At 41.6% G+C, this 25,496-nt stretch overlaps 1 protein-coding gene across 2 annotated transcripts in view; it reads right to left on the reverse strand.

The window, feature by feature from the left end:
- Positions 1-21,974, reverse strand: part of LOC146785437 (uncharacterized) — an 83,293-nt gene extending 61,319 nt beyond the window's left edge. Inside the window, exons 1-3 of one of the 2 annotated variants that reach the window (XM_085634493.1) lie at positions 21,791-21,967; positions 15,750-15,897; positions 10,478-10,666 (exon numbers count right to left, since the gene is read on the reverse strand). In XM_085634493.1, the coding sequence (XP_085490619.1) occupies positions 10,478-10,486 (9 nt within the window). In that variant the 5' untranslated portion in view covers positions 10,487-10,666; positions 15,750-15,897; positions 21,791-21,967. Of the gene's footprint in view, positions 1-10,477; positions 10,667-15,749; positions 15,898-21,790 lie in introns of both variants that reach the window. The other variant, XM_085634492.1, reaches the window with a different exon arrangement.
- Between the last annotated feature and the right edge of the window lie 3,522 nt (positions 21,975-25,496).

A 25,496-nucleotide genomic window follows, 5' to 3' on the forward strand; every position in this document is an offset into this window, starting at 1 on the left:
GAGCACTCCTCCCACTTGTAAGCCATATTTCAAGTAAAAGTTCACATGCTCAGTCCTAATAGCTGGTCCAATCAGAACTTCAAGACATATCATCTCCCCATGGGCTGACTGGATACGTCATTAATCAGGCTTGTTCCTGTTCAAATTTCAGTCTTGTGATTTATGAAAAAAAGTGTGTTCTTCTCTCCACGTTTAAACAGGCAACAAAAATATGCAACATTTTGAAGGTCGGAGGAAGCGGTAGGCAGGTTTTTTTTTATCAGAGGCCGTTCATTGAAAGTTGCAAGGGAAAAAGTAGCACATTCCAAACTGTTTCAGTTTAGTCCACTAAAGCAAACTAAAATCACGTGGTTATACTCTTGCAAAAATACATGATGCCATTTTAAAAGTACAAATACATTTTCTAAATTAATGTGCATTCTATAGTGAGATTACATATGGATTAATCACATATAAGCATGGCTGTTCAACTAATTAAGCATGTTTTCACATAAAAGCACCTCCAAACTGAAGCCCTATGTTTTCAATCTTGCTTTTCCACAATCTGCGTGCCATCATAAAACTCATGTCTGCAGCTTTTTGTCATATAATAATGCATATATTTTATAGGTGAAATCTAAGCTCCATCAATTCACCCTTTTGATAAATATCAAATCATTGTACCTTAAATGAGTCAAATATATGTTTTTCTCTACCTAAAATATTACTACTCATCTTTAGTACACAGGGGTCTAAAAGAGAACCCTACTAAATTAGCATGTTCTTTATCACTGGTTATTACAAAAGCTGAGCATATAACAATGTTACCTCTATTTCTAAGGCCACACAAATTTGGTCTGTAAGCAGATCATATATGGCCAAGCTCAAATGTTGTTGTGCAGATTTCTGTAAGTAGCTTCTTGGAACAGTTTGACAGTTTTCATTTATTTGTTTCAGCAAATTTTGGCTCCTTGTCACCTGCTTGCCTTCAGGGTGGCTCAAACAGTGTGGCATTCTTTACTTTTTCCATGCATTTTGACCACTCAGGTGCTGAAAAACTCTGCCAGAGCACCATCAATTCCGTGCACTTTTCCAATCCAAGCCTTTCGCTTTTATTTTCACTTTGATCAGATTCAGATGTTTCAGCTATGGGTGCAAATGATTTTTCAAGGGACCACTGCACACGTTTTGGATTCCCTTTCAGTCAGCTTTTTCCTACCTCCACTCGTAGGCCCACAGCACTAATTTCTTCTTCAGAGGCTGCATCTGACTCTTTCACCCTTTGGATACCGCTTTCATCTGAGTCAGTTTCCACTTTTTGCTTTTCCAGTGCCACCTCAGTTTTCTCTAGTGCTGCTTTAAACTCTGTGTGTTCCCTTACAGCTTGACTGACCCTCTTCTGTGGACTTTTGACCTCTGCTGGCATTTTTTCTTGAAGAGGAGCTGTTTTATCAGAGAGACACAGAACCATACATGTGTGAGAGGTATGCACCCAATTTGGAAGGCCACCACATTTCACAACAGTCTTTGCCAGGATCATTTGTAACAGGCCTTTCCATTTCACAGCATCTCTCAGATCAAAGTTTTGACACCATTCATTATGTAGATCTTGTGTAGCAGCTGCAATCTGGTGAGAAACTGCACGCTCCACATCAGTCAGACCTTCACGGCAATGGCTAGTCTTTTCATTAGTCGTTTTCACAAGTGCATTTGCATGTAAATACTCAAGCAACTTTGGTGATGCTGAAACACAGTCTTTTGCAAAGTGTAACTCTGTGCTGCCTTTGTGTTGCTTTATTATGCTTGAAACTTCAGGCAGTTAGCTACAATCCACTTCTTGTCCAGTCTGGTTTTGCACTCATCATCTTTGAGACCTCATTATGATCTGATTTCAGAGAAACTGGCAATCTATACGTGGGCATCAGCTTTTGCAATAACACATTTGAGACTAACAGGATACAATATTGTGCAACTGAATTAGCATTTCTCTTTCCCAGGACAACAGTGACTCTCAATTGAGAAATTATATTGCATGTTATGGTAAGGGCAATCAATCTCGAATTTTGGGCTGAGGTAACTGCTGACAGCCATGACACTTTGACAACATAATATATAGGAAGCACAGCATGTGCTGCTCTTAATGTGTCATTGTTACCTTTCAAATATGGGTCATCTACAAAATGGTTGGGCTGAATCAGACGTTCATCATTAAAGTCTAACTTTGGTTTCAGGCAGAAATTCATGACATTTAAACATTTAGGTTCAATTTGAATACAAACAATTTCATTTGCTGGCAGTAAGCTAAATACATTTGAATTTAGACATTTCTTGGTCACAGTATTTTCCCAAAACAACTCCACAAAGGAAGCAACCATTACAATAATTGGAAATGCCATTATTATAAACTCACTCTTTTTATGACTGACATCTACCACAGCTACTAAATTAAGGCAGCTGGGCATTTCTGTGACGTTGGGGTCAAGGGTCATTGGGAAATACGTCACAGACCTTTGAACAAATTCATGTTTTTGAACAGGCACTGAGAGAGCGCAGCCCTCCCTCTCACTGCACATTGGTGTATTTTCTCTTAAATAAACTTGCATTCCTAGTGACGGGGCACAACACCTTTTCACTTTTAACTCTAGGAATGTTTTTGTGTAATTGTTGTCCAATGGAAGCGGATCAGACACATCCTTGTGTGTCAGCCTCAGCAAAGGCTTAGCCACTAGGGAAAGGTTTAGTAACCACTCACTATAGCAGCTAACCATTCCCAAAAACTTCCTGACTTCTTTCTGAATTTGAGGTGGATTCATCTGGTAAATCATTTCCACTCTCTGTGGTGACACTTTTCTACCTCCCTTTCCAATTATGTGTCCCAGACATTCATTTTCTTTCTGACAGTACTCCTCACTAGCTTCATGCAATGGCACTGTGACATGAACTTGGCAAAAATCAATAACAGTAAGCCATTCTTCAGCACATGGCATGTGACAAAATATATTGGCTGGATTCGGTACCACAGGACAACATGGAAAAATGATGCTATTAATCTCCTGCTCTAATCTGTTCTTTTCATTTAGTTTCTGCGAACCTGTGATCAGAAAGTTACATAAACTTCCAATCAATTCCATCAAAAATCCTTTTATTGTTAAACTTCCTGCAACTGATGCTGTTCTTGAATACATGTCATCTAATTCTAATTTGAATGAGACATGCTCTGCACATTTTATTAATCTGACATCTTTCTCCGTGAACTCTCTTATTTCTGTGTTTATTATTGCTTTCAAATCAGAAGGTCATTTTTCAGCTGTCTTTTCTGAAAACAATGCTACAGCTGTCTCTTGTTGGGCCATTTTAAAATGTACATCCTCATCAGGAATCTGAAAATTAACATTATCTGGTGTATAGTAATCTGTGCCCTTTAATTTGCAAAATAATTGTTTTTCAGTCAGGCCTTGTTTCTGAAAATTATTCACATTTGCTTTGGACAACTTATTTAAATTAATTTTAGCATTTTCCATATTTTGTGGGACCATTTGGGCTTGAAAACCTCCTGCCATTGGTACCTGTTTCTGAACTGACATTTGCATTTGCTTAGCTGGCACCTCTTGCACCTGCATTTCTCTCTGTTTTTACACATTTCCTACTCCTACATCATGTTTAAATTTAAATATCTTCTTCCAGTGCTCAAATCTGTCACAAAGATGGCAAAAGGACACTTTTTCCAGCAGTACAACAGCCATACCTGAATTTGCACAAACCAAAACACCTTTATTTCCATCCTGTGGAACACCAAATATTTCTTGAGCACTTTTTACGTCTGCTTGTGAAACATCACCCTGTACCACAATTTTATTCTCTGCAAACAGCTTATTCTGAAAACGTTTCTGTGCAAACCTTCTCTGTACCATCATAGGTTTTTCTTCAAACTCTTTTGGCTTCATTCCCTGTCCAGCACAATAGTAACCTTCATCCTTCAAATGCCATTCTATCAGCTTTTGCTTTATGTGCACACTGATCTGATCAGAAAGTATTAAACCAATAACCAACTGAGTCACAAAGAATATTATGCTAGTGGCATCTGGACATACTCTACCACTGTTTTGATGAAACATTAAACACACACTTTCACAAAACTCATGAACCAATTTTAGCTCCTGTTTTGTTCAGAAAAGTAATCACTGCTTCATTTTTCTCAACAACAAGAGAAAATGATGGCGCATTCATGCAAACATTTTTCACTGTCTCCTCACCTGGCCTTTGCATCGCAAATTTTGATTTAAACCATAATTCAGTTTGCATGGCAGTGTCAAAAATCATTTCCAAATTAATACACAACTCCGTTAAAATTTCGATAACTCCATCAACTTTTGGGTACCACAGCATAAGTTTGTCTCTCAATTTCGGGAATGCGTTCAGAAATTCTGCAAGTTCACTTTTGTTCCGTGGCACATGAACATGCACTTCTCCCACCATTTTTCTCAATGAGCAAGCAAAGGCTTCTCCCTCACTCTGCTTATTATTTTCCTCAACTAAATCTGGTGGTTTCTTTTTCTTATCCAGTTTCCTTGCTAGGTCTGGTGGTTTATTTTTCTTCTCATGTTTTCTTGTGCACTTGTCTCCTAATTTCTCAAACCCATTGCATTTAAAAATATATTTCGTTTCTGCAATGTGCAATTGCATTTCTGAAGAACACATTGTCTCATTTGCCTCTTCATTCATGTGTACCCTGAAGCTTTTCTGAAATGGAAAACTTCCTGAAACATTCATTTCATATTTTTGAGCCAAATCGGTCAGTCTACCATGTGTAGTTACTGCACATGTATTTGTCTCCTTACTCAGGGAAATTAATTCTTTTTCCTGACACTGGTTCACATTTTCCTGATTTAAATAGCAAGGACTGTTAATTTCTTCATGCTCAAATGTTGAATTTAAAACACTAAGCTGTTTCTCTTTTTCTGGGTCTAGGTTAATTTGTTCTCCCATGCTTTCTATCTTTTTAATTACTGCTGCTTCCTCAAAGTAGGTTTGAAAAATCCCATCTTCAAATACATTCATTTTATCCTGGGCTGTGGGTGCTGTAAACACCATTTTTTTCCCATCTTTCAATGCTTGGACTGTCTGGGGTCGTTTCTGTTCAATAATCTGTGCATTCTGAGTTTCTGGAATAAACCCTGACATATTTACTCCTTCTACAACTCTTTGAACCTTTTAAGTAGGGCCCATATTAATTGAGACAGTCATAATTTGTCTAGGCACTGTCTGTACATCTGCAGCTTGTAGTTTTTTCACTGAATCAGTCACATTTAAAGCAGTAACACCTGGACGTATCACTGTCAGTGCTGAATCAACATGTAGTGAGTCAATCTGAAATGTCTGCACATTTGTCTCATTCTATATTTCTCTCTTTTCAACAGAAGCAGTAGCCACTGTAGTACTTACTGGTATACTATTCTCAGTATGTTTAATGGGAACCACATAAAGTGCCATACACTCAGTTAACAATGCATCCATTATTTCATCCCCTGAATCATTATTTATTTGAAGAGTTTTATCATCATTAATTCCCTTCTCCTGCATCTGGTGCTTTACCTTTTTATCCTCACTTGCTTTGTCTCTTGCTGCTTTTTTCCACATGCTTAAGGCCTCAAATTGTGCAGCTCTAGATGGTGTCTTTCTTTCACATAACACTTCCCTTAATTTGTTAATAACTTTCAATTCAAAAGTACCATCTTTTGGAAACCTCAAAGGACCCTCTTTTTCAGTAATCTTGCACCATTGGTGAACCCACATACATGATTTTTGTCCCAAATTGGTAGACATAAAATGCACAGGTGTTCCTTCAGGAGCATCACCAACAAAAAACACATTTTTCACTTTACCTCCAAACAGCTTCTTTAAACCTTTCAACAATTCAATTGTTGCAATATTTTAATGCAATTTATTTTCTCCAATCCTGCCACAATTGACAGTTTCAGTCAGTTTAACTCCTGCTACTGACCCCTTCTTTACAAACAGGGCTCACTACACACCCACTGTCTCGTCCAGTGCCAGCGTGGCCATTTGGGACATCAGTTTTCCTCCTGCTACTGGCCCTCCCTTTACAAAATCTTACGACAATCTTTTTCTTACGTTCTCTTTTACTCAAAATCTATTAGTAACGACATAAAAATGCCACCATTACCGTTTCTCCAGAATTAAGACACATAGTTGGAGACCCAATGCTCCTGAGAAATAAAACTAGAGTTTCACAATTAACCCGAATGCCTTTTCATTCACACACTTTCACACAAGAAAAAGTAGTACATTCACACAGAATCCTGTCTTTCCCGAGAACAGCGAACAGTCTGTCCTACTACAGAATTATGACATACGTTAACAAAGCAGCGCTTACCTCTCCTTCGTCCTTCTAACAAGCTCAGAGAGTACCTATTACCTTTCCAGTGATAAGCGTTATCGGAATGCCAGTTGTATCCCTGGTACCTAAGACCAGAATTTCACAGGTAACCTTCGATATCATACACACTTCTCTCACACAGAAAATGTCTCTAATGGCAACACACGACGATGTCACCGAATCGAACACAGACAATGCGTCGTGCAACTTCAATCGTTACATGTTTTCCCTGTGTACCTACAGAGCAACAACAATTCCGTCTTTCCCGAGAGCAGCGCTTACCTTTGCCCTACTACGGAACCGTTACAAACTTCCGACTTCCTACATCCCAGAAGCCGTGCAAACAACATATAACTCGACGCGACTCAACATAGAATGTTAGTACATAAATCAATAATCAATAAATCTGTCCTATGAAATTACCAATTCAATCAATAAAACAAAATAAAAAACATCAAGTCAAAATGAGCAAACTTTCATCCACAGTCAAAACCCTTACTATTTTTCAACACCTCAAAAACATACCTGCAGGCACATTAACATTTCACAACCCTATTAATACTCACACCACTCCAGCAATCTCCTTATTGTATCACCTTTCCAGTACTGCTTTGCCAGTCTTCAGGTTCTGAGCACAGGAATCTGAAATCAGGACTTTATCTAACTTGGGTAATTATTTTCTAGCACTAGGCATTAAACTAACTATGCTCCTTTTGGTGATGGCACTAACCTTAACTCTGCTACCAAAAACTGATCCAGCAGTAATTACCTGGTAATTTCCCTATTCAAAACCACATCACCTATGGTTTACCGCTGTAAAGGGTGAAAAATGATGGATCTTTTGATGACCGTGTTTCGCCAAACAGGAGACTTTACATATATATAAAAATTAAATGCAAACAATATTAGAGGCAATAATGAGAGTGGTGAGTTATTTTAAAGGGGTTTATTTAAGTCAAAAGTTAAGGTTCTCTGACTCTTTATTCATTAGCCAAATATCAATCAGGTTACAGAATTGAAAAATAGGAAAAATAGCATTAATACAGAACATATTACAGTCTGCATATAAGCATCACATATAGGAAGGGAAATGTGGCGCAAATTGTCCGTCAAAACTCTTAAAGAGTTTCTAAGGAAAAGAGTAAGTCTTACAAGGTTAATCAATAATTAATAATGGCAAAAATATCCCATAAAGAGAAATAAATGCAGTTTAGCACCTAAAATCTAAATCTGTTCTGATCCTTTCAGCTCTTTCCCTCTGCTTCGCTGTGCTAGTCTGTGTCTCTGTCTCAAGCTGCACCATAGCCCCCACAGAATGCAGCCCCTCCCTGTCTCTGTGTCCAGCACAGAAACTGGGCCTGGAGAGAGGCAAATAGCAAGGCAAAAAGGAGCACTCCTCCCACTTGTAAGCCATATTTCAAGTAAAAGTTCACGTGCTCAGTCCTAATAGCTGGTCCAATCAGAACTTCAAGACATATCATCTCCCCATGGGCTGACTGGATACGTCATTAATCAGGCTTGTTCCTGTTCAAATTTCAGTCTTGTGATTTATGAAAAAAAAGTGTGTTCTTCTCTCCACGTTTAAACAGGCTACAAAAATATGCAACATTTTGAAGGTCGGAGGAAGCAGTAGGCAGGTTTTTTTTGTATTAGAGCCCGTTCATTGAAAGTTGCTAGGGAAAAAGTAGCACATTCCAAACTGTTTCAGTTAAGTCCACTAAAGCAAACTAAAATCACGTGGTTTTCTACACTGTGAAACACAATTCAGCACATTTCTACTTTTGCAAAAATACATGATGCCATTTTAAAAGTACAAATACATTTTCTAAATTAATGTGCATTCTATAGTGAGATTATATATGGATTAATCACATATAAGCATGGCTGTTCAACTAATTAAGCATGTTTTCACATAAAAGCACCTCCAAACTGAAGCCCTATGTTTTCAATCTTGCTTTTCCACAATCTGCGTGCCATTATAAAACTCATGTCTGCAGCTTTTTGTCATATAATAATGCATGCATTTTATAGGTGAAATCTAAGCTCCATCATAGCAGAGTCAAACCAATTTAGTAAATTTAGTTTATCGAGCACAATCAGATAATATCTAGTATTAAAGAAATGTAGCATTCTAGTTCTAATTAATAATAATCATTTAATGAATACCTAAGCTCATATTTCAAGGAAAGAAATAAGGAGTCTGAAAGGTAGCTCTCAGCCAGGAGACTCCTAAGCACACACATCGTATGCACCAGTCCAGAAAAAGCCAGTAAAGTCTTTCGCAAGACTGTCAGGAAAGTTCAACAAAGTTCCAAGTAGCCAGTCCAGTTTGATAGACAGAGATCTGTCTCTCTCGGTCACAGTGATGACATCGGCTTAGTCTCTCTCCATAGCAAAATGAAGAAGCAATGATAGCAGCCCCGGTTTCTTTGCAGATAAGCAATTATACTCGGTAAGTTCGAGGGTGACACCTCCTGGCATCACCTCATTTAGTCAGACCACTAAATCCATTGGTCAGTTTGGTGAAATGGTATGTTTAATTTAATTGTTAAGACACAGAATAGGTGGATCCATGACATAGTTCCTTAAGTTAACCACTACTGTGTCCAGCGAACAATGACATTTGGAGGAAAAGGACGTTGGGTTCAGAAGGGCACTTTCCCAGGCATCTGTCCTAAACTGTAGCGAAAATGTATCAAGTGCCCTGCACAGCACAGGAGGAAGTCAATAGTACTGTTATAATATTCAACACAATTGGTTAATGTGTGGAATTTCCCAAAACGCTTTAGTTGTGCAAATTCAGCAAGTCATATTTACGAAAATAAGGCCTACATGAATTCAAGCTAACATACAGTAAAAACAAGTAATAGTGATGAAACACTTAAAATAGAACTAAGCAAATGAGTTCAAAATATACCATTAATACTTTGGTTATTGTCCATCACAGTTGAAATTAATACATGTAAGTATGGGGTACTCATAAAATATTCAAAGCACCAGCATGCACACATGTCTAATATTTTATCTAAAACATTTCATTTGCGGGTTAAACCATTAATACATAAATGAAACACATTGTACAGAAGATTCATGTTAGCATGATTTGAGATGCAAATGTAACACCTCCTTTTCTCTTGTCATTTTCGGTGAGCACGTTATTATATGCAAAATCAGTTTTCTTTACTTTTCTTTTCACATTTAACTCATGTTGATGCATATTGTTGTCAATGAAACCTTATTAATAATAACACCTATATATGAAAATCAGATTGGTTAGACATAAACTCCATAACATGAGAGATTATCATTTCGTACATTTCTAAAACATGTTAATTTCATAAAATGTTTCATTAGTAAAGGACAAATTATGTTACTTAAAATTAATAATATATGCCTAATCTATCTTCTTCTGCATGCTTTTACGATGCTGTAACTATAATTCTCATGCTTTGTGTCATTTCTCATAACGTGTCATTTGTGCACTTTTCGCATTTGTCTCAGAATAATGTTTAAGGAATGTCTGTTCTGCTATAAAATCTTAGATCATAATTAATCATATTCATGGGGGGGGGGGGCTCATTTGCTGCTTTGTCTTGGTCTTAGGTTTGGGGATCTTAGGAGCCCCCTTTTGTGCTTTTCCCTCCCCAAGTTTCCGCTTAGCAGGAGGGGGTTTAGATTCACTAGAATTGGGGCTACTTGGTCTTGGACTGGAAATCTCCACCATAGAGGCACTAGGACCACAAGCATTATCTGATTGAGCAGATGCTGAATTATATTGATTCATAATATTAGTCCTTACATGGCTGCCATTTAATGATGTGTTTAATTCATTATTTTGAGGGCCTATCGACTGACTGCCTACATGAATTTTAGGGGTGTTAAACAGCTTCTGTACAGGATTAATCCGGGTCTCCACTTGCTCTAATTAGGTGGATATTGCCCCCATAGAACCGGGTAAACATTGTTATTTAAGGGGATACAGTGTTTCCCTTATTCCCTGAGCTTACTTGCTGTGCAAGTCTTTTTTCCCCCATCCTTAATTACGGAACAGCCAATAATACACTCTAGGGCAAAAGTTGATGTCAAAAGTAGGACTCCTACCTTGAGCATTAACCACAAACCAAGAGTGGTGGACCAGCCCTTGCGCAGCCTGCACGCTTCCCTCGCCTGCAGAAGATTTCACGGTGCTTTAAGGGTGTCAGTGGCACTGTGAATGCTCAAGCGCCTCCTTGCAGGTTAAGGTGAAAACCTGTCTCCTGAGACTGTGAGCCTCTTCACAGACCTCCAGTCCTGCAAAACAGGAAAGCATGTTTACACCAACTGCTGCCTGCTAATTCATCACTTTAGACTTAGGTGGCATTAAAGGGTGGCAGAGGCCTCCAAAACTTTTTGTCACGGTGGCACAACTATACTATAGATATATTAGCAGTGTAGTATTTAACACTCACAGTCATGCTAACCAGGGTTTTAAGTGGGCCGGGTCCTGCCGGTGCTCAGCACCAGCAGTTCTAAAAAGCAGGCACTGAGATGAGTCTCCATTGGCACAAAACTTATGCTAGGCTCAAGCAGACATATTTGCGCTATAGTGTTTGTGCATGACGCTCGGCAGCCTAATTGTGCGCCAGGGAAAGAGCAGGATAGTGCCATATCTTTGTAGATGTAGTGTTTTTTTGCTCTCTCACGCAACGTAACACAGTACAGTACAGTAACTTTGGCCATTTTGTTAATCTGGGCCCATGTGTTGGAAGAAAGAGGCACAACCAAGCCTTATGAAGTCCTCTTTCCAAGATGGCGGTCTGTCCAGAAATTGCTGCATAAGGCTCCCAATTGAAAATTAAATTGGCTCTTCTTATGTGATGTCAGTTCCTGTTAGCATCAGACATAAAGGAGGCATTACAGAGTAATCTTTAGCTTTTAGTCAAGAGCTAGAAGACTACCATGGATGTGTTTTGTCTTCCTGACTTTTACCCTCTTAAGGAGATACTTGACTGCATTAAGTGCAGGGAGCTATTGGGAAGAGTCACCCTTTCCTCTGGGTATCAAAAATGAGACCTTAATAGGGTTCATTACTTAACAAATACCCTGAGAGAAGTCAGATTGTCCCTGTCAAGATTGTACGGTCCCTAGACAAAGCCAAGCACAACGTAAAAGGTAGGTGACCCCAAGTACTGTTACCGGATAGATACTGGCATTGAACGAACTAGATGCATTTTAATGGAGCTTACTAAGATGTACTGGGTGTCTGGAACTGATACTCGGGGACAGTAGCAAGCAGTGTCGCATTCACAAGAGGAACAAAGACACCCTATGTGTGCTTTGCATTGTGCACAACACTCTTGGTCGTGCCTACCACACAACATAAGTCATCACACATGCACACAAAAACAATCCACACCCCCCTAAACTAAAGTACAGGCACCCCGTGGCAAACGTAAGGAGACTGGATGGAAGTTCTATGTGAGAGGTGGTAAGAATTCAACAGTACAGTAAAATTGTCTCAATAGTCCATTGTATCCGTTACTTGAATGGAGGGTACAGTAGCCCCCCAGTAGTGTGTGGCACACGTTGAGCTACCCCCTGCTATAAAGAGCCTGTTACACTGCAGACGGACTTCACCATAAATGTGGAGCACCCCGTGTCAATTCACTGATTGTCGAGTCCACTACTGAAAAGCACAGGCAGTACATCAAACACATGCATGGCGATGCATTTTTCCTTGCTATGAAAGGACTTCCGACCCTAAACCTAGATACTTCTTGATACACCAGGACTTTGTCACAAGTGGAAAACAAAACAGTGATAACCCCTCTACAGCAGATCGAATTCCTTTATTTTATCGTGAATATCTCGTAGGTGATGCTCAAAATTCTATTAAAAGAATATATTCAAATATAAAAAAGATTTGTGTGAAAATGAGAATGAACATGATCTTGCCCTGTGACTTACCAAGGATAGTGGACATATTGTCTTGCTTCTGTCAGGTGATATTTGAGTGGCCATTCACTAGATGGCAATGCAAAGGTCGACATGAAATAAATACCACAGACAGACCCCAATAGTGGCTATACCATACAGAGCTTACAGACACTGGATGATGGAACTATCTTCCGAACTTTCTGAGTTATTTTTCACAGATTATGATGGGAGAAAACTGGGTTTAAGAGAAAGGTGGGGGCTGTAACTACTGAAGACAACATATCAGTGAAGAAAATAGACTTTCAGATCAACTGTCTAGAATTGCTGGTTCTGTAATATCTTTGGGAACAATTCAGTTTTCACTATAGTTAATACAGATTGTTTGCCTTTTTCAAACATGCTTGTGCTGAGAGTTATACCTCAAATCAGTTGTGAATTAAACGAAGCATAGACCAATATTTGTGTGGCATGCTTGGAATCTATTAGGAATCTACTGTTTGTCGGTGGCCAGAGCTTGACAAATGGAGATAGAAACATGAGATTGTCAATTCTCTTGCTACTCCTTCCTTCTGTAGTACCCTACCATTCTCTTTGTGATGCCTTTCCCAGTATTGCCATGATAAAGTGGTTAATGTCTATTGTTCTTTATCAACCCAGGCCTCTGTCTTTCCTCTGAGTCCCGTGGCCTGTCTGCCTGTTCCACCTACCCCTGAAGGCCCCTGTTCCTTGATTTTACCTTTTTTAACTTGAGACAACATTGCACTATTTATCTACCAAAAAATTAAGTTCCTTCCTTGACCCATGTCCAGCTAAATTTTTATCGGGAGATCAAGGGGAACGCTGGGTGTTAGGACATTTGTAGTGGCACGGTGATCCCATGCAGAAATGTTAGGAACATGTGATTCTTTTAGCTAAAAGGAGGTTTGCAGGGGATTTTGGGTAGGAAAACATTGGGGTATCCATGCAAGCCACACCTCCCTGGACTATCCAGGGTGCCTACTTTTCAGAAATGTGTTGGTTTGGTAGGCTTCACTAGATACCCGCCGAGCCCGGAACCAAAAACGCAGGTGCCTCCCTAGCATAACCAGGTTGTTTTGTGATAGATAATTTTGATGTCTCCACAATATGTTTTGGGCCCTTCCCTGCGTGGGTCCTCGGACCACCCACGCAAGTGTGGTACCATTTTTATCGGGAGACCCGGGGAAATGCTGGGTGGTAGGAATTTGTGTCAGCCCAGTGATCCCACAACTTTCCCCCAAAGAAATGTGAGAAAAATTAGATTTTTTAAGCTAAATTTCAGGTTTGCAGGGGATTCTGAGTAGAACAACGTTGGGGAATCCACGCAAGTCACACCTCCCTGGACTCCCTGCAGGTATCTATTTTACAGAAATGTCTGGGATTGGTAGGTTTCCCTAGATGGCCGCTGAGCCCGGGATCAAAAACACATTTGATTCCCGTGAAAACAATGTCATTTGGTAATCAATAATTTTGAAGTCTCCACAGTACGTTTTGGGCTCTTTCCTGTCGCGGGCACTAGGCCTACCCACACAAGTGAGGTACCATCTTTATCAGGAGACTTGGGAGAATACTGGATTGGTGATAGTTTGTGGCTCCCCTTAGATTCCAGAACTTTCCATCACAGAAATGCGTGGAAACTTCTTTTTTTATTTTTTTACAAAGTTTCAGGTTGTTAAGGCATTCTGGGTAACAGAACCTGGTGGGAGGCACACAAGTCACCCGATACTGGTTTCCCCTGGGTGTATAGTTTTAAAAAATGTACAGCTTTGGTAGGTTTCCCTAGGTGCGGCTGAGCTAGGGCCCAAAATCCACAGCTAGGCACACTGCAAATAAAGGGTCATTTTTCAGTGGGGGAACACAGAATAGTACAACACGTGTTATTGCCAATTGACTTTCTTTGCATTTTTGCCTTCCAAATGTAAGACAATGTGTAAAAAATAAGTCATTTTGAAAAATGTTCTCTAATTTACATTCTGGTATGCATACCCACAATTTCGAGATGCGCAAATATCCACTGCTTCTAAACTCTATATTTTGTTTGTTCCCATTTTGGAAATATATATGTTTTATTGATGCCTATTTTTCACTCTTTACCAAATGAATTGCTATATACCCGGTTCAAAATGATAAACCGTTGCAAAAACGCAGCGCCGTTATTTGTTCTGGGTTCTTTTGGTTCTTGGTAAACCTACAAGTCCTATATATCCCCGAAACCAGAAGGGTCCAGCGGACATAATAATATATTGCTTAAAAACTAGGGGTGGGCGTAATTTGCGTAATCGAGTTACGCAAATCTCCGCGAAACGGTAAAAAATCTCCGCGAACACGCAGAAAATTCCGCGATCACGTGGAATTGCTTGTTCGCAATGCTTTTTTCCTGTTCGCAATCGCTGTTTGCGTGCTCGGGGGGAAATATCTCGCGAACACGCATTCTGAGAACGCGAACAAGCAAAAAATTTCGCAAAGTCGCGGAACGCAGATTTTTGGGCGATTTCGCGTTCTCCGCGGAACGCGAAATTACCCAAATTCCGCAAATTCCGCGAGCGGAACGGAATTTGCCGCCCAGGCCTATTAAAAACAATTGTCATACTTAGAAGAAGTTACAAGTGAAAACGTTGGCACAACTCAATTTCAATATTTATTATTTTCAACTGTTAGTTTCTATAAAAACAAACCGTAACGGATGTACACAAATGACCCCTTGCTGAATTTATAATTTTGCCTACTTTTACAAAATGTATAGTTTTCTAGGATCCATTATTGATTCCACACCCATTTCTACCACTTACTGGAAGGATGTTGAAAGCACAAAAAATAGGAAAATTAGGCTATGTCCCAGTAAGATACCAAAACTGTGTGGAAGTTTTTTCTGACACAAGTCTGCCTGTTCCTGAAAGATGGTGATTGTAGCACCATAAACCCTTTATTGATACTTTTTGCAGGGCGAAAAACAGACACTTTCTTCTGCAGCACTTTTTACCAATTTTTCTGGAAAAAACACAAATTAGCTGTATTTTGGCCGATTTCTCGGTCCCCACAGATGAATCCACAAACCCTGGGTACCTTTAGAATCCTCAAGATGTTGGAAGACAAGGAAGCAAATTTGGCGTGGATACCTTATGTGGACAAAAAGTTACAGGGGCTTAAGCTCAAAGTACCCAAATTGGCAAATAAAGGGTTAGTACAGGGGGAAGGCCTAGCAGCGAAGTGGTTCATGGTTCACCAACAAGGACAATGCCATTAGTGAACGAAGAGGCAAATCAGTAGTAATGTAAACCCTATACGTGACCCAGATTCTTATTATAGATGAAGCAACATTATAGTCTAATAAATTAAACATAGAAGGTGCTTGAACAGCGCACATTATGAACATCAACAATTTAAAATTGCTCTCATATGTCATCATAAAGAAAAAGGAGACTCTGTGAAATATATTTACCTAGGATCAAACAATTGTGACAAGCAGGGAAGCCAGTATTAATTCCAAGATATCTTGTTTCACATTTTGAAATTCAGCCACCACATGTATATTTCTGTCTCGCTCTCTCTCCCGTTTTACAACAAGGCCGCTGTTCGGTCTTTTACTCCTGGAAGATGATGAGAAAAACCAACACAGAAATAGCAGACCCAACTCAGAGGCCACTGATTAAATAAACAGGCCAAGAATGCATTTTTTTGGGGGGTGTCAGACCCCAAACACAACACTGAGGCAACGTTGTAGCAAATCACTCAATTTGGTTAATGGGGAATGGTAACCAAAGATGGTGATTGGAGCCAGGACAGAATGAGAGAAATAAAATCAGCGGTCATATGCTTAATGTGGTAATATTATGACCTCTGGATCAAATTTATTATTTCCCATGAAATGTTTAAAAACTAGTTTTTTACGTTTTGCCATTTATCTGCAGAGTAGTTTGCGCAAGACTTTTGGTTGGGATAACATTCACAGTATTTCCGCTCTGTAGACCCTAATACGAGTTGCATGGTAGTGGTTGGGTGCAAACTATACATGGATAATTAACGCAGCAATGTGGTAACACCCTACCAGTACCATTCAATTATATGTTAAACCCCAAGGAATCGGGATTAACGGTGCAGAACTGGATTTTCTGAGCAGTATTCTGCACAGTACTCCCTCTTCCATGCGGTTTAACCCCTTCAGTGCCCCGCCCTTTACCCCTCCTGTGCCGGGCGTTGCATTAGCGGGCGGGGTTCATGACGAGATAGTCTCGTCACGGGCACAGCGCAACCGTGCTCCATGACGAGACTATCTCGTCATGGCATAGAAGAGGTTAATGCACACTTTTTACCCTCACCCGCTTGCTGGAATAAATATATGTGGTAGGGTGGAGAGGGAAACGAGGGAGGGAAGGGAAAGATTTTGCCTTTCATGGGTGTTGGAAGCCGGAGTCCCAGTCCCGCACTACTGTCACCAAGTGAGGGACCCGGGGCTCCTCACTCAACGTTAGGCCAACAAAGGACACAGTTTGAGATAGCCCTGCTCACCCCCTTGGTAGCTTGGCACGAGCAGTCAGGCCTATCTCCAAGGCACGAGTGTACAGTATGTGCAACCACGCCCACAGCAACCCCCTGGTGACACCACAAATCGACCTCACGCGAGTTTGATTAAAACTAGTATAAACTTTATACAAAAAGATATACGATCAGACCACAACATACAAAAGCCAACATAGGATAAAGGGTAATATTCGTTCCGGCTGGCTGGTAGGGTCAAATCCCAACCACCGCTTTCAAAATGCTATGATGGTCGTAATGCTAAAATCACACACGTTTAAATGGACAAACAATAGTCCACTACTTAACAATACAATCCTGTGCTGGGCAAAGGAGAAATAATACAATGCGTATAGATACACCCGGGTACCTTGCAATGGGAGAAATAATGAAATGCGTACCACTACAATCATGTACTGGGCAATGAAGGAATAATGTAATGCGTCACACCCCAATCACATACTTTGCAATGAAGAAATAATGCAATGCGGGCAGCTACAATCATGTACTTTGCAATGAAGGAATAATGCAATGCGGGCCTCTACAATACTGTACTTTGCAAGGGAGAAATAATGCAATGCGTAGCGCTACAATCATGTACTTCGTGATGCAAAAATAATGTCAGGTGTCCTAAGACAGTCCGGCAGTTCGTGAACAGCAATATTGGCAATGTGTATTTCGACAATCAGCCTCTTCGATAACAGTTGTCACCCCACACATATCAACGATGACACAAAGTACAGCTTCTTACACGGGCCCCAGTACTGCCACTCCTTTCGTCAGTATGGGCCCCGATCTGAGCAGAAGCAAAGGCTCACATTGTCAGAAGGACTGTGAGGCTGAGAGAGTGTAACCACTCAGAGCCCGCAACCCGCCCAGGTATTGATCCACGTTACCTGGGGGCATTACCCCACTCTCCTCTCCTCCTTCCACGAACTGGGCCTTCCGTGCAGAACTTTCACAATGGGCCTCAGTGGCTCATCCAGGTAGCTCAGCTCCTCTGGGGCTGCCGGTCCGGGCCGCGACAGTTAGGAAGGTCTCCGGCGGCCGCGGGGCACACATACCCCAAGCCCCCGAGATTACTTTAGTCCGGGTGCAAGTTCACCACAGAACCCTCCAGGTCTCCTCTTGCATGAAGCCACACACACAACGCTGATGGGACTCCTCGTCGATTCCGAGTGCACGCTCACCAGGCACTCCTTCTTGCGGTCTCAGTTGGCACCAAGACACGCACACCGCGTTGCAGAGACTCACTTTCTTCCGGTGCTCACAATGATCAGCCGATCACCTCCACAGTCCCAGGTTGCACCAAAGCACACATGATGCTTTACTGAGACTTACTCCAACTCCGGTGCCCTGATATCCAGACGCTCTTCACAAATGCCTTCGGCCACACCATGACATGCTCACCGTGTCCGAGCCTCACTTCTCCTCCGGTGCACACGCCGACCAGGTGCTCTTCTCCAACGCCTCTGGTGCACCCTGACACGCACCCTGCTTGTCCGAGACTCACTCCACTTCCGATGCACACGTTGATCAGGCGCTTCTCACCAACGCCTCTTGTGCACCACGACGTGCACCCTGCGTGTCTGAGACTCACTCCAACTCCGATGCACACACCAACCAGGAGCTCTTCACCAGCGCCTGCGGTGCACCATGACCCGCACTCTGTTCGTCCGAGTCTCACTACAGCTTCGGTGCACATGCGGACCAGGCACTCTTCCCTAATGCCTGGGGTGCACCACGACACGCACCCTGGGTGCCTGAGACTCATTCCAGCTTCGATGCACACGTTGGCCGGGCACTCTTCACCCATGCCTCCTGTGCACCACGACACGCACCCTGCGTGTCCGAGACTCACTCCACCTCCGATGCACACGCCGACCAGGCGCTCTTCACCAGCGCCTGCGGTGCACCATGACACGCACCCTGCTCGTCCGAGTCTCACTTCAGCTTCGGTGCACACGCAGACCAGGCGCTCTTCACTAATGCCCGCGGTGCACCACGATACTCACCCTGGGTGTCCGAGACTCACTCCAGCTTCGATGCACACGTTGGCCAGGCACTCTTCACCCATGCCTCCTGTGCACCACAACACGCACCCAGTGCGTCCGAGTTTCACTCCTCCTTCGTGTGTCCAAGATCACAGGGCACACCTTCGGAGGGTCTCAAGCTGCCACAACACACGCCCACTGCGTCGCTTGAAACTTCTCCGGAAACTTTTATGTTCTTGTGTTTCCAAACAGCGAGCCAGCTCACCTCGGGCCCTTGGGGTTACAAGATACAGCACAAAGTACAGTATTCGTCAAGCAGGGGGACCCAGCGCTCCAAGCACAGTCCCAACAGCCTCTTCCTTGGTTAGAAAAGCAAACTGCAGGCCAGCCCCAGATCACGAAGCAAGGGTTGGTCTTTCCCCAGCAGTCTCTTCAGTTGTTCCTTCCTTAGCAGAGGTTCCTCTTGACCACGAAATGGGCCCAAGCTTTTTCAGTCTCAATCCATTTTTTGTTCCATCCCAACATTCAAGGGTTTCAGCTCTCATAGTTATACCCCTAAATGTCTTTGAAGTTCGCTGTGCTCAGAGGTCCCTGACCCCTGCCTAAATCAGTTCTGGGTGTCTCCCTCCCAGTGTCACCTTTCCCCCTTTGATACTGGGGGTCTGGATCCTTAATCACTCAGCAGGAGATGGGTCAATTGTCTTATAGCAGTGACCTTTGCCTCTTCACCTCCTGGAGCTTCACCTCGCCTTCTCTCCAGATGCAGGTCAGCCTGGTGCCATCTCAACCCCTCCCTTGGGTCAAGACCTTCCCCAGCTCCTCTCACCTCTCAGATCCAGACAGAGAATCCACATTCAGCAGAGACACACAGAAATGCTTAAAACACAAAACTCAGCCACTTTCTAAAAGAGTGGTTTATGAAAACCCAGTGACAAAACCACTTTCATAGAAATATGTGTTATGACACTGTGAGTTCATACATACTAAACTTCACCTCTCCATTATAAACTCTTAGGAAACTAGGCTAACAAAACACAAGACCCAGCCTCCCCCATTCTGTCCTATGGGCAGAATGACCTTTCACCAGTGAAAACAAAATGGAGTGTGTTTCACTGTCAGGACATAGCACACACCTCAGTATATGTTCTGCCTTTTACTCACATTGCACCCTGCCCAGGGGTTACCCGGGACCTACCACAGGGGTGCCCAATGTGTATGCAAAAGGGAAAGTAATGCCTGACAAGTGGTTGCACTTGTCAGGACAACATGCTAACTTAGCAAACTGCGCGCAGGCCCTACACAGCAGGCCTGAGTTCCCTTCTACGCGCGCCTTTGCATTACTAGCCCTGGCACACACAGTGCACATCACTAGGGACTTTAGTAGTAAGGCAAACATACCAATCATGGCCAACCAATTACTTTTCCACTTTACATAGGGAACACTTGTACTTTTACACTGATCAGCAGTGGCAAAGTACACAAAGCATCTAAATTGGCAACTCCATGTCAGGAAAACGGTCTAGGGGGAAAGCAAAAAGTTTAGGGAACTTAAGCCCAAAAGGCCAAGTCCTACAATGGGCAAGAGCATCACCTGCTCCCTGAATCCTTGACTGTGGGTTGTGTGGGGGATGCAGAACTGCTGTGGGCTGCAATGCAGCCAATCCCAAAGCAATTTTACCAGCCATATTTTTTGACTCGTAAAATCGGTTCTAGTGTTCAGTCATAATTGGAAGGCCATAATTCCACACTGGAATTCTGCTCCACCCACCTGACTTGTAATCAGGCCCTATGTGGCATTTCTTAGTATTGCTAGTATTGCTTTTCATCAGAAAAATACAGAATGTGTGTTATAGTAATATATGTATGAAATGTGAAAATGCAATTCTAAGAGGCAAATCAGGGTGTTACATGCACTCTGAGTGGGCAAGACCCTTATTATACATGAAGCAAAAGTGTAGCCTGTTAAATCAAATTCTGAACTCACACATTTGAATGCTCACTCATATGTGATAAGGAAGAAAAATTCGAGCCCCTTAAGTGAAATATTTGCCTGGGATCACACAATTTGAGACAAGTTTATGGGTCAAGTGCATTACAGTTGGGCCAAATAGATCACTAGACTTGTAGGTCTGGCATACATGCCAACATTTCAGTTGAGGAAAGTGGGCGATTTACAAAAGAAAATCAGGAGAATGTATTTCTCCCATTGACTTCTATTGTGGGTGAGGCCTTAATCAGGTCTATTGTTCTATATGGGACTTGCAAGTGAGCTCCTAAAAAGGTCGGATATCAGAAAGGCATAAATATGTTTTTTCTTGCCTGTCCGGTGTTCGGAGAAAGTGCTATAGCAGGCCACCAAAGAGCGTGACAAAAATGTGGACTGGCCTGCGGGAGCAGGTTACTGGTAATGCAGACACTGGAAAAAGCACACACTATCTTTCATCCGGACCCACTGTGAGACAGCCGCCCTCCCTCATAGCAAGAGTACCCAGAACCCACACCCAGTGAGTACAGTTCAGAGGTTGACTCAGATGTGAAGTGTTAGCTAGTGCTACATAATTCATAGTCAGTTTAATTACTCGACACATGCATCTGGTATTTTACAGTACATCGGGTATCTCTTGCACTCAAGCACAGCTCTAAAATGTGAAACTTTGGCCCAAAGGTTAGTGACCTATTTCAGGGATTATACAGCCTATTAAATGCCTTCCTCGAGCTTCTCATTGCTCATAGATTGGATATTTGTGACTCTACATACACTTCATTGTTTCAGTTTACTCGTCAGTGTCACTTTAAGTAAAGCAGATTTGGCAGTGGAATGTCAGTCATAAGCACACTGAAGGTATGGAGATGCCACACATAAGCAATTTAACACTGACCAGCTTTGTGGACCTTCTTCATGATAAACAAATCAAATCAAGACCTTTCTGGCAGAGATTTACAGTGAAAGGAGGTGTAAAATGCACCCTACCTGCAATATCCTCCTTTCATTCGACACATTTCAGCTCAGCCGGATCCTCCACGTCCCTGAGCGTCGATGTGGCCATGGAGCCGAGGGTTAGAGTCGAGCTTCCGATCGGGGCGCTTGTTTCGATGTGACCTGTGTGAAGCTGCCAGTGCTCTGCCATCAGTTTGCATGCAGAAAGCTTCTCAGCAGTCAGTGGAAACTCCCCGCCTTTTTGAAAATTCTTGGAAGAGACCTGCACTTTCATTTTCAACCTGACTGTGTTTGTTTATTTACTCTGCCATTTCAGAGAATGGGCCGGCTGCTTTTAAATATAAATCTAGAAATCGCTTGGATTTTTTAGCTATTGGATGATCAGACTATTATTTTTAACCGTAGATTTGACCTCTTTGGAGACATGTGATACAGTAGGGAAAACTGTTACACCTATAAATGATAAGGTACACATTAGAGAAAAATATTAGTTACTGCATTGTAAAAATATGCAGAAGAGTGTAGACTAGATGAAATTATTCATTTTAATACGAAACTTCATGTTTTATTAAATTGTACTTGTACTCTTTTACTGCGTAATAGTAATGTGAAAGTGATCACACACGTTATAAGATTTGATCAACTATCTTCCTTAAATAATGATGTATGCGAAGGATTAATGACAACTAATGTAATCTAGAACACATATTAAGTGCTAATGGAGAGTTTCATCTTAAAAATTCTATCTTTGCTCTTGTTAAAATGTGCACCAAGAGAGAAAATGGGGCTACAAACTCCTAGTTAACTCGAATAATCATTTTCACAGAATGATCTTCATATATGTACTAACGTAATTCACCTAAAATGGCATTCGTTATTGGGAAATTGAAATAAATGTGTACTTTGGTACTTTGAAAATACAGTATTATGCTATAGTTACACATGCTATTTACAATTAAATTGACCTGCTTCCTAAGTTCAAATCAGCTGAAAACAATATCTGAATGTCATATTTCTCAATCAAAGTGTATATTTAAATACTTTATATTCTCGCTTTTCATAACCCTAAATTCACTGTAGGCCTGCCTGCTTGCACGCATTTTTCCTTGTTGCTCAACTTTGTTCTCATGGGTAAGTGTCCTAAAATTACAAGGGGGCATATTATCAAGACAGGCGATAAAATTATCGCCGCTTTAGCGGCAGAAAACTGCTGCTAAAACGGCGATAATGGGTGTGATAATATGCTCTATGGAATTCCGATTGAAGCTCAGGTTAGATGTCCTTCACATCTAACATGGGCTTCAATTGGAATTCCATAGAGTATATTATCAAGCCCATTATCGCCATTTTTGCGGCAGTTTTCTGCCGCGAAAGCGGCGATAATTTTATCGCCTTTCTTGATCATATGCCCCAAAGTGAATTGCAAATGTGTTTTAAATCAAGAGTTCCCACTCGCATACCAGGACTATTTGACATAATTTCTGTTACTTTGGGAATGTCTGCCTGAGTAACTGTCCTTTCGAACTCACTCATGTGCCTCTGCTTAAGGATCTTTGTTTAAGAGTATACACCTATCGGATGGTCTGACAGTTTCCGTATTCTGCACCGTCTATATTCCTACCATATGTGTCTTCCTGATGCCTGAACAATCGACTGAGTGATCTGACAAAGTGAGGTGACCAAGGAGGTGTCACCCTGGAAATTGCAGACTATAATATACATTGATTTGACGAAACGAGAAGTAGCTCTCATCTACCTCTCCTGGGAGAACTTTCGTTCTTGCAGACTGCCTTGCTGATCTAAATCTTGGATCCAGACATGCCTTTGCGAACTCCGGACTAACGATACACTGTGCGCCCCTTGGTGGTCTCTTCCCTCATTGGAGACTGCTTTGAACTGGCTTAATTCATGTCCCTTCCTGAATTTTCCAAAGCTTTGGTCATGTTATGGCAAACTTCATTTAACCTGATTATCCTTTACATTTGAATCAACCTTAAGTACTAATGCACTTACCATCCAAAATATTGATATAGAAACTAAGTAAACCAAACTGCTTCTGTCTCACCATGGTTTACTTCCATTTGATTGTGCATTTAAATTGATTTATTGATGACTGAAAGGGATCAAACTTGAGAGAACTTTGGATATCGAGTTCTGATGTTGTTGTTCTGTATAGCTTTAACTGAACTACTGGTTTGTATGATATTAGCCCGACAAAATTTCTTTAGGAGATATGGTCTGCCAGTCCTAATAGTGTATTTGTACAGTGTAGTTTTGAGAATCATATACATGATTCTGATTATCAGTTTGTAGAGCACCTATCCAATTCCTGGCCCTCGTTGGATCGCTGGTTGAACCCCCTTCTTACCCGATCCCTCTCGGCACAAAACAAGGTCCATCAGAGGACCAAGAGAGCAGTTGATAACCTGATGATAGAAAAGGGCCCAAAACGCTTATCTTAGTTTTATTTTATTTTATTTGCCAGTCCTTAGAAATACCTGATCGAAGATGTGTTAATTGTGTATGAAAATCATGATTTTCAGCACAGGCACACCAGCAGCACGCCTATGTTCTGTACTGTGGATGGAAGTCGCAGCCGGGTGCGGGGTAGTTATTGGCAAATAATTTACTAAGCGTCGGCCTGGGTAGCCCAACCAGTGACCCCCCCCCCTCAACTGGCTTATTAGCCCTCCCAGCCCTTACGTCCCATTCCCAAATTGAGGTCCACTAAAACCCTGACCCACATCTGCCTTCTCTAAACAGCTTAGAGGCACTGAAAATTCATGAGTGAGTGTGTGAGTGAAAGGGTGCAGAGAAGCCACCTCTAACCGCCATCACAGAATGATTGCTGTCCTTCTGGTGGTTTCCGCAGAGGAGTAAAATGCCCCAAAATAGTGGGGGCAACTTCACCACAAGCAGGGCTCGGGTTAGGGGATTGGCAAGACTGCTACTGATTATAAAGAGCTTATGAAAAGGTGCAATGTGGAGATCAAACTTTTGTAAGATTGTTGCTGATATTGCACAGTACATAAACAAGTATAACAAAGTGTACTGATTGCAGCATCATGCTTTTGGGGAACGGAGAGGTACCAAAATATCATTGTCATCGGTGACATAAATATTGTATCTGCAATACCTCTACAATATACCAACCTATTAGAGGTAATGCAAGAAAATCTACACCCAGTGGGACAATATTTTGTAGTTATATTTAGGAAAAAATATTTATTTCAGGCACTTTTTCTATATAATATGTTCTGATATGCAATCCATAGGAGCATAGCTCAAACGACCTTCAAAACTAAAGCTTTCCCATTTAATGACAAAAATAATATGACATATTTAATATGATTCGTGACTCAAACCCTCTGGGTCACAACCTAGTGACTGTAAATAAAGTGAAATCGCCTGGGTTTGATTTGGACAATGGTCACATTAGCTACATAGCCAAGGCAATGGTGAGCCCTATGCTGCATCAAACTCTTGTTCTGAAATCAGGACCTTTAGAATTTAGTAAAGAGCCACTTGCATCCCTGCCTCGAGTACACTACTGCTTTGCTCACATCAAGTGTGTAACATAGGACACCCTTCAGGGGGCCCCAATATAGTCCAAGGCAAATGGATATCGTGATATATGGGAGAGTCAGGGACCTCTCGTTATATTCTGCAGCAGGGCCACATCATTTTGCGTTATACCACTGATTCACAGGCATCTCCAAATTTAGGGGTATATTCACAA

This window comes from Triturus cristatus, chromosome 11 (assembly GCF_964204655.1).
Source record: "Triturus cristatus chromosome 11, aTriCri1.1, whole genome shotgun sequence".
NCBI lineage: Eukaryota > Metazoa > Chordata > Amphibia > Caudata > Salamandridae > Triturus > Triturus cristatus.